We start from the raw sequence: 10,369 nt of genomic DNA, 5'->3' as shown, positions 1-10,369 counted from the left end.
GAAATAGCCTTTGTGCACAGCCAGCCTTGTACTCTTCTAGGTTAAAAAAACTGTCGTCCATAAAATGCGTTGCACAAATTCAAACATCTGGGTTGTGCTGTTCTGTTGTAAATAAATCTAGATTCCTAATTGCGTCTACTTCCGGTACGCCAAATAAAGTGCTTTTGCTTTCCCACTGAAACACACAGCTCTCCCTGACATGCTGCATCAACACTACTGCTGTTCCTGAAACCACGCCTTCTTTCTTTGCGTGAACATTTGGGCGGCATTATGCTAATAGTTCCACATAGTGATGTAGACATGTGGGGATCTCTAGTGGAGCTGTGCCGTGTCTGGAGAATGCTGTGATTGCCATGGCAATGATTGAGAATCAAGCTGCGGTGAAGGAGGGGCTTGAGGTGTACCAGAGTGGAATGGAGAAACTGAAGAACTCCTTCCCTCTGGAGTTAAAGCTTGTGTCCTCGGAACACCAACGTCTCAGTGGCATGGCAACACAAACCTTCATGACTCGATCTTTCAGGGACACTGACGGGAAGCACCTGAAATCTATAGAGGTTAGCTGGAGCTCTCTCTGAGAAGGTCCTTTGAGCTTACCGATGTTCTTTCAGAGTAGTGAATGAGATCTGGACATTCTCCCTGATTCCATCTTCTCATATACTGTATGTCATTCTGTGCTGACAGTGTTATTCCAAATAAACAAGTCAGACCAAATAGCAAGCCCTAAGTCACCAAAGAACTGAAACGCTGTCTGTATGTTTTTTTTAGGAAAAAGTTAATGAACTCTTTGATGGATACCTGTGCCAAAATGAGCAAGCATCTAAGAAAAGATGCGAGGATCTCCTGTCATCCCTCTCAGCAACAATGACTGAAAAACTCAAACAGGGCGTCTATGCTCAATCTGGTGGCTATGATCTCTTCTGCAAGGATCTGGAGGACATTGTGAAGAAATACAACAGCCAGACCAATAAAGAAGTCAAGGTCTTTTCTATATCGCACAACTTCATGACATTTTAAAACATTTTGTTCTGATATAGCTTCTAAGGTCTGTGTGTGTCAACAGGCTGAAGCGGTCTTCAAGGTGTTTCTGAAGCAGAAGTCTGTGGATTCTAAAGCTATTCTGCAGGCTGACAAAAAACTGACTGAGAAGGAAAAAAAGATTAAAAGTAAGAGTTCCGCATTCTTAAATTCTGACCAGGTTACTTTTGAAAGAAGTGCTCAAAGGTTTAGGTACTTGTTTAGGTGATAAGCTTCAAATGCAATAAATAGCACTAACAAGTAGCAATAAATGGTGTAAGTTTCAAGGGTTAGGGTTAGGGTTAGGATGATGCGACACCCCTGGTGGAGTGAGCACGCAGCCTGAGCAGGCAGGGCACGCCTTGTGCTTCATAGGCCAAGGTGATGGCATCCACTATCCAGTGGGCCATCCTCTTCTTGGAGCCAGCTTTCCCCTTCTGCTGTCCACCGTAACAGAACTCTAGTTTTAGGACCTCAGAACAGCTCTTGTCTATCTACGTACGGCCGCAGTGTGCATACAGGACAGAGCAAAGCTAGGCTGGGTCTGCCTCCTCCAGGGGCAGCGCTAGCAGGTTCACTAGCTGGTCCCTGAAGGGAGTAGTAGGAACCTTGGGCACGTAGCCGGGCCGGGGTCTCAGTGTTGCACTGGAATCAGCCGGCCCAAACTCAAGGCACGATTTGTTGACCGAAAATGCCTGCAGGTCCCCCACCCTCTTGATCGAGGCCAATGCAGTCAGGAGCAGGGTTTTCATAGAAAGAAACTTCAACTCGACTGACTGCAAAGGCTCGAAGGGGGCAGTTTGTAGGGCTTTTAGCACCAATGCCAAATCCCAAGAGGGTAGGGAGGGAGGCCTAGGAGGATTTAACCTCCCGGCCCCCCTAAGAAACCTAACGATCAGATCATGCTTCCCCACCGACCTCCCCTCTATGGGATCGTGCTGGGCTGAAATAGCAGCAAAGTAAACCTTATTCAGGGTGGAGGGGGACAGCCTACGCTCCAAACCTTGTTGCAAGAAGAGTAGCACGGCTCTAATCGAACATCTCCGGGGGTCCTCCCGTTGGGAGGAACACCATTCGATGAACAGGTTCCACTTCAGCGCATAGGCCTGTCTCATGGACGGAGCACGCGCTGAAGCGATAGTGAGAGCTACCTCCTGGGGTAGGTCACTTAGAATCTCTGCATCCCATCTGCATCCCATCCAGGGACCACACATGGAGTTTCCACAGGTCTGGACGCGGGTTCCAAGGGGTGCCCCGTCTCTGAGAAAGCAGATCCTTCCCCAGAGGAATTGGCCAGGGAGGGGCTGTCGCGAGGAGCATAAGTTCCGGGAACCAGGTCCTGTTGGGCCAATATGGAGCCACTAACAAGACCTGCTCCACGTCCTCCCTGATCTTGCACAGTGTCTGTGCGAGCAGGCTCACTGGGGGGAACGCATATTTGCACAGGCCCCGGGGCCAGCTGTGTGCCTGTGCGTCCATGCCGAGCGTTGCCTCGGTTAGGGAGTAGAACACCTGGCAATGGGTGGTTTCTGGAGATGCAAACAGGTCTACCTGAGCAACTCCGAACCATCTCCAGATCAGCTGAACCGCCTGGGGGTGGAGTCTCCACTCTCCTGGAAGTACTGCTCGAAACAGCTCGTCAGCTGCCTGATTGAACACACCCAGGATGTGGATGGGGCCGGGGTCTCAGTGTTGCACTGGAATCAGCCGGCCCAAACTCAAGGCACGATTTGTTGACCGAAAATGCCTGCAGGTCCCCCACCCTCTTGATCGAGGCCAATGCAGTCAGGAGCAGGGTTTTCATAGAAAGAAACTTCAACTCGACTGACTGCAAAGGCTCGAAGGGGGCAGTTTGTAGGGCTTTTAGCACCAATGCCAAATCCCAAGAGGGTAGGGAGGGAGGCCTAGGAGGATTTAACCTCCCGGCCCCCCTAAGAAACCTAACGATCAGATCATGCTTCCCCACCGACCTCCCCTCTATGGGATCGTGCTGGGCTGAAATAGCAGCAAAGTAAACCTTATTCAGGGTGGAGGGGGACAGCCTACGCTCCAAACCTTGTTGCAAGAAGAGTAGCACGGCTCTAATCGAACATCTCCGGGGGTCCTCCCGTTGGGAGGAACACCATTCGATGAACAGGTTCCACTTCAGCGCATAGGCCTGTCTCATGGACGGAGCACGCGCTGAAGCGATAGTGAGAGCTACCTCCTGGGGTAGGTCACTTAGAATCTCTGCATCCCATCTGCATCCCATCCAGGGACCACACATGGAGTTTCCACAGGTCTGGACGCGGGTTCCAAGGGGTGCCCCGTCTCTGAGAAAGCAGATCCTTCCCCAGAGGAATTGGCCAGGGAGGGGCTGTCGCGAGGAGCATAAGTTCCGGGAACCAGGTCCTGTTGGGCCAATATGGAGCCACTAACAAGACCTGCTCCACGTCCTCCCTGATCTTGCACAGTGTCTGTGCGAGCAGGCTCACTGGGGGGAACGCATATTTGCACAGGCCCCGGGGCCAGCTGTGTGCCTGTGCGTCCATGCCGAGCGTTGCCTCGGTTAGGGAGTAGAACACCTGGCAATGGGTGGTTTCTGGAGATGCAAACAGGTCTACCTGAGCAACTCCGAACCATCTCCAGATCAGCTGAACCGCCTGGGGGTGGAGTCTCCACTCTCCTGGAAGTACTGCTCGAAACAGCTCGTCAGCTGCCTGATTGAACACACCCAGGATGTGGATGGCACGAAGGGATCTCAGATCCTTCTGACTCTAGAGGAGGAGGTGGCGGGCGAGCGAGTTGTGACATGCAATGGGAGCGTAAACCGCCTTGCCGGTTGATATACGCAACGGGTCGCAGTGTCTGTGTGGACCAGAACGTCCCTGCCCTGAAGGCGCCCTCTGAGGCAGCTCAGGGCAAGGCATACTGCTAGCAACTCAAGGCAATTGATATGCCAACGCAGTTGGGAACCCGTCCAAACCCCTGACACTGCGTGCCCATTATACGTGCCCCCCCCCAGCCGGTGGCCGAGGCATCCGTGAATACTACAGCATGCCTGGATAACTGTTTCAGGGGCACTCCTGCCCAAAGAAATGAGGGATCTGACCATGGGCTGAAGGTTCTGCGGCAGGCCAGTGTAATCTGAACCTGGTGAGTACCGCATCACCACGCCCACCTCAGAACTCGGCCATGGAGCCAGTGCTGAAGTGGTCTCATATGGAGCAGACCAAGTGGAACTACCACTGCAGCTGCAGCCATATGCCCCAGGAGCCTCCGAAAGAATTTTAGTGGGACCGCCGTCCTGCCTGATAGTCTTGAGGCAGTTCAGCACCGACTGAGCACATTCCTGGGTGAGGCGTGCTGTCTGGCTGACCGAATCCAACTCCATGCCGAGAAAAGAGATCCTCTGTGTTAGCACGAGTTTGCTCTTTTCTCAGTTGACCTGAAGACCCAACTGGCTGAGGTGCCCGAAGGGCAGGAACTTAGATACTTGGTGATCAGGTACTGATCATGGTGTACTGACTTGCCCAACCTTCGAACGTGAACCTCAGGAATGGCCTGTGCCGCGGGAGGATCGAGCCATGAAAGTACATGTCCTTCAGGTCGATCACTGCAAACCAATCTTGGGGACAGATGCACTCGAAAATGCATTATTGCGTCAACATCTTGAACGGCAGCATGTGAAGTGCACGGTCCAAAGGGAGGGACCGGCTCTATCGCAACCTTCACCAGCAGGACTGCGATTTCCGCACGCAAGACAGGGGCATCGGCAGCCTTGACTGAAGTAAACCGGTTGCCCCTGAACTTGGGGGGACGCCGGGCGAACTGAATTGCGTAGCAGAGTCTGATGGTCCGCAGGAGCCACCGAGACGGACTGGGGAGCGCTAACCAGGCTCCGAGAGACAGTGCCAGAGGAACCAACGGAGCCACCGATGTACCCACAATGGGGCAGCGTGGTGGAACACAGGGACTCGGACCGAGGCCTGTGACGGCATGGCCCGTGACGGCAGAGGGTGGAGTCTGGGTGTGAAATGTAACACTCACCTGATTCCTCCGTGTGCGGGAGAAAACACAGGGTCCCGGCTTGAGGCTTGTGACAGCCCGGTGTGTGATGACATGAAGCAGGGACTTGAATGCTACAGCCCTTACCTGGTTCCACTAATGCGCAGGAGGGGTGCTCTTGGGCAACCCACTGCTGCCTGTTGGCGAGAGAGTAGGGAAGTGACCCTGTGATGCACAATTCACAACTCTCTTCCTCTTGAGACCCAGAGACTGAGGAAACCGCTCTTTTATTGCTTAAGTTTTGGGTACCACTGGCTGCTGGACCAACGGTGGAAAACAAAAACAAAACGAAACAAAAGATTCTTCACCCGGCCCTAATCCAGGGGAGGGAGTGGTGCAGTCACTATCTCCCGACGAGCAGTCTCCTCCTTCTCCGGGTCACCCGTCCCAGGGCCTCTTGCACTTGCGCTAACCACCGGGTTTGGCGGGGGCCTGGACGGGCTGGGCGTCCTGCCTGTGACCGGCTCCACGACGCTGCCTGGTGGAAGGCTGCTGCTGCTGCGTGGGAGCAGGGGCAGCCGCAGGGGGGCGCCCACGGCGACGAGCAGGCTGAGGGGCTGCAGCCGGGGTAAAAGCAGCAGGTTTCCTCCAGCGCAGGATGTGTTTGAACGTATGGCCTGATGGACCTGCAGTAACGCCATGGTGTGAAGGGCAGAAGCCGCCTCCCCACAAGCTCTGTAAGCACTGTCAGTTAGACCTGACGAATACCTACAGGCCTGTGAGGGGAGACACGGGTCACACCGCAAAGTGGAAGCGGCTGTTGGACACACTTGCATGGCAACAGACCACTCCACCAAGGGAATGCCCGTGTACCCCAAAGCGGTTCCACCAACGAGTGGTGAGAGCGGAGGAACTACAAGATTTGTCTCGGGCAGTAAAAGGTGCCTTCCACGATCTTGTAAGCTCCTCATGCACCGGAGGGGGGCGCTGAGAACCAGCGCGACCTCCACCGAGAAACCCCTCGTCCAGCCTCAAAGAATCAGGACGCGGTGGAGAATTCCACATGAGCCCGACATTCTCGGCGGCCCGGGAAAGCATAGCCGTCATCTCTGAGTCTGGCTAAGACAACGCTGTCACACCCGAAGGGTGCAACGCAGCCGGGTCGTCATACCCAGAGAGAGAGAGCTCGCCCTCCGATTCAGCAATTGACATCTGGTCTCGGGCGGGCGAAACGAAGGAAACGGCCGGTTCCCCCCACAGTGTGGAGGGGCCAGCATGTCCCTCCGACTGCTCCACCGGCTGGGGAGTGCTTGAGGGGTGACAAACTCCCTCTGGGGAAGCCTTCACTGTGATCCTCAAATCACCTCTGACTCCACCAGACTCAGCGCCACCCCAATTGCTGAGACGAACACTGGATCAAGGCAGAGGGACCCCACCACATTTGATGTAATGGAGTCTTTCGTGCAACTCCGAGATGGACATGTCCCCACAAAAAGAACATGCACCATCCACAAACGCCCGCTCAGCGTGCTCAATGCCCAGTCACGTGAGACAGCGATCGTGACCGTCCCGAGGCACCAAATAGCGACCGCACCCAGAAACGCACAGGTGATAAGACATCTTTAAAAAGACGCGATCACCTGTGTTGCTCTTTTAGAGATATGCTCTTTTGTGCATGCAGAGGAACTGGCCACCGCACACTCCTGGTGTGGCTGTCTGCATGAAGATGATTTTCTGTTCTCGCCGTGCAATCGTGATCACCACTGCCGTGCCGTAACACACGCACTCGCTGGCTCTCTGCTTTGCAACACCGAAGTAGAGAGCAGTAGTGATGCACTACCGCTCGGCTCCGAAGCGAAAGGATGAATGAATGCGGTGCACCTGCTGCCTCTTATACTCACACTGTGATTAGCGGCAGCTGGATGCAATAATCGCATGCCAATGTGCATTGGCTCGTTTAGTTTACCTTCAAAGTGGATTGGTCTCTCTGGCGAGATCCCAGTTCGTCGGTCATCACCGACGTGACGTCGAGAGTGACCGACTGCAAGGGAACAGTGTGATTCAGGCCAATACCTGTAACTCTTCAGGCTCTATTTTAATGGTTCTAAATCAGGTGTAACTTAGTTGTCGGGCCAGAACCTAAATGTTACATTCAGTATGTTATTAACTTAACAAAGTGCTCCATAGATGAAAACAAAGTCTTTCACAGAAGTGTAATGAATAATTTAAAATATTTTACCTTGCAGTTTATATCGGCCTTACAATAAAATAGACCGTTAATATAAAGGTTTGAGTCTTTTCTCTATCTGTAAAGCATCTCTTTCTTTCCTTCTTTTTGTCAATGACCAGAGGAAACAGAGAAAGCCGTACTCCTGGCGCAGGAAATCAAAGCTAAAGAGGAGGAGCAGCGACAGTTACTAGAGAAGATGGAAGCAGAAAGACAGAGTAATGAAGAGAGGATGAAACAGATGAAGGCAAAGATGGATGAGGAGATGAGGCTTCAGAGAGAGGAGGCCGAGCGTGCCATGGACAGCAATCTAAGGGAGCAGGCCACTCTGCTGGAGAAGGGCTTTCAGGAGAAGGCTGAGAGGATGAGCCAGGAGATAGAAGAGTCCAAGAGACAGAACGCTGAAGCTGAGAGTAATAGAGCTCGAGAGTTTGCAGAGCTGTTGGAGAACTCCAATAAGAGACATGAAGAGTCTATGGCTATGATGATGCAGCAGCACCGTGAACAGATGAAGGCTTTACAGCAGCAGATGAGTGCGCTCCCTTTGGGTGGATGTTGCATCTTGTGAAATGCATTAAGAGGCATGTAATTGTACAATGAAATTTACTTGCTGAAAAATGATTCTGTACCTCTACATATAACAGCATTGAAAGTATTGTTTCCATATACCGTTAAACTACAATTAAACTGAGTGCTATCATTATTCAGATAAGTAATTGACCCTTCGCAAAGACCCACCCCCTTAGTTACCATTTTGTGTCTCTTTAATGTGTTAAAGCACATGAACCAACCATATCTTCCTTTTTACTAGTTATAACACAAAATAAATATGCATGAACATCATAAGGTATTTTGTATCTCATTTCAACCACAGAGATACACACCATTTTTCAAGTTAAAGTCCACTGAAGTTAATCTACTCTCCTTTCTGGTTTGACAGACAAAATTGCAGATTCTGCGTTATGATTGGTCAGATCCCCTGTCAATCAAACTCCCGGGGAAGGGTGAATTGAGACAAATAATGAGTCAATTACACATTATATCACGTTTGGTCTTGTTCTGTATCGCGTATATTGTCGGTGTCTGCGCTTGCTTGGCCATTTTTTGTGGAAAAAATAAGGAAAGTGTGTTTACATATATATATATATATGTATGTGTGTGTGGTTGTAATGTTAGAATCATTATTATACTCTTATACCTTTTGTTCTTTAATATTTTGAATTGTTTTTAGCTTTATTTTTAATTTAAATGTTAAGTTTTGAAATTTTGTTGTATGCAATTTATTTAATCTCTTTATTTTTAAAATGTGTATAAGTAGTATTTATAAAGTTTTGGATCTGTTTTTAGTTGTTTTAATACTACAGTTGATTGCTTCTGTTGTCTTCATTTGTAAGTTTGGATAAAAGCGTCTGATAAATGACTAAATAAAAAAATTAAGATTCTCATTTTCATTGTTCATCTTTTCACTGAATCTGACGTCTGTATACTCCACTGAACTATAAAAATAATGACGTCAAGGGAAATCGTCAAAATATGCAAGTTTGCAAGTGCAAACTATCAGCCCTTTAGGCTCAAAATGTAGGAAAGAGGAGGCTATTGTGCATAGGCTGATTAACTATATGGACAACTGGGCAAGTTTTCAGGGGGGTACAATGCAAACTGTTTCTCCAAGACAAGCGATGCATTTACAATCATCTTTCTTTGAATGATTTCCCAAAAGTTCCCTCCCGCTCCAGGTAATATCTGCTCAATCCCCGGATCCATGCATTCTGTGCAAGCAAAGCATTTTCATTTTGAACAGATTAATGCATTCACGCTGGGAGCATGCAGTGCTGTGACGTGTCCCATTCAGAGAAACACCACTCTCATGGATGTGTGAATCCACTACAGAGCATCAGCAGTGAACTTTCATGTAGACAGTGGCACACAAGAAGGGGCAGAGAGAATTGAGTATGTTTTTACCTTAATTTTCAGTTCAAAACATCACAAAATTACATAGCTATCCACCTTTTTTCAACACAGAAGCTCTTTTCTTTGAATGTGAGAGACTTCAAATTCATTAGCTGCTAATTACCTTTTTCCTAATGAGGCTACTGCATTTTAAATTATGGGAGGCACTTCCGGTTTGGGGAAGTTCCCCTCAAAAGACTGAAACAAATCATTTCAAAACCATAAGGGTGTGCTACACATAAGTACAGTAAATGGTACAACTATTTGTGCTTCAAACCAGTGTGTTCATAACTATGACAACACATTTAAAGTAATATGCTAAAAATACTAGTTTCCAGTATGAAGTAGTATAACAAGCTGTTTTGAACCACTACAAATAAATGGAACCTTCAAGTTACAATAGTCGTGCCGCTGTTACATAAAAAATTAAGGTGGATAGAGTAATAGCTGTTTATTGCACACAAGGCCATGTAGTTTTGGAGAACAAAACATACTTGTCTATTTTTTTCACTTCTTTTGAAGGGAGCAAAACATTTGAAAATTATTTTGTTAATTTAATATAAGCGAATGAGCTGAGGACAACAATGACTCAAAAAAGACTACCCACATTTTGTTTGTTGGCCATGGATCTGAAATGGTTAACAGTTTGGATATTCAGGATGTGAATAACCCATTTTTACTGTAATATTAAATGGGACCTATTATGCCCCTTTTTACAAGATGTAATAAAACTCTCAAGTGTCCCCAGAATGTGTCTGTGACGTTTCAGCTCAAAATACTCCACAGATCATTTATTGTATAATTTTGAAAGTGCCTATTTTGAGTGGAAGCAGAAACAGGCTGTTTACGTGCCTGTCTCTTTATATGCAAATGAGCTGCTGCTCCCCGCCCCCTTTTCCAGGTTTTGATTATCATGTCTGTCACAGTCATGGTCACGTGACATTGCAGGACATCATGAAAGTTTATTATTTGCATGCGTTTTAAAGCCATGTAACTTCTGATATAGGGTTTTCTCAACGCACACATCTAAAGCACACGCACAGAAAGCTGGCTGTCAGACTGTCAGTACTAAACTATGTTCTCTTTCATGTCTTATTGTGCTTAAACTTTCAAATACACACAAAGTTCACATAAACTCAGTCAGACATACATCTGTGAACTGAACAGCTGGGAAAGAAATCACATATGTGT

General features: G+C 48.7%; 1 protein-coding gene across 1 annotated transcript in view; it reads left to right on the top strand.

The window, feature by feature from the left end:
• Window positions 1–8,353, top strand: part of LOC107573748 (guanylate-binding protein 2-like) — a 19,047-nt gene extending 10,694 nt beyond the window's left edge. The window contains exons 5-8 of the mRNA XM_016260192.1: window positions 317–554; window positions 766–978; window positions 1,061–1,163; window positions 7,351–8,353. Coding sequence (XP_016115678.1) covers window positions 317–554; window positions 766–978; window positions 1,061–1,163; window positions 7,351–7,796 — 1,000 coding nt within the window. The 3' untranslated portion in view covers window positions 7,797–8,353. The remainder of the gene's footprint in view (window positions 1–316; window positions 555–765; window positions 979–1,060; window positions 1,164–7,350) is intronic.
• Window positions 8,354–10,369: the final 2,016 nt, after the last annotated feature.

This window comes from Sinocyclocheilus grahami, unplaced genomic scaffold, assembly GCF_001515645.1.
Source record: "Sinocyclocheilus grahami isolate Dianchi unplaced genomic scaffold, SAMN03320097.WGS_v1.1 scaffold2023.1, whole genome shotgun sequence".
In the NCBI taxonomy this organism is placed as follows: domain Eukaryota; kingdom Metazoa; phylum Chordata; class Actinopteri; order Cypriniformes; family Cyprinidae; genus Sinocyclocheilus; species Sinocyclocheilus grahami.
The sequence above is the reverse complement of the archived record's forward strand: the minus strand, read 5'-3'. Positions and strand labels throughout refer to the sequence as shown.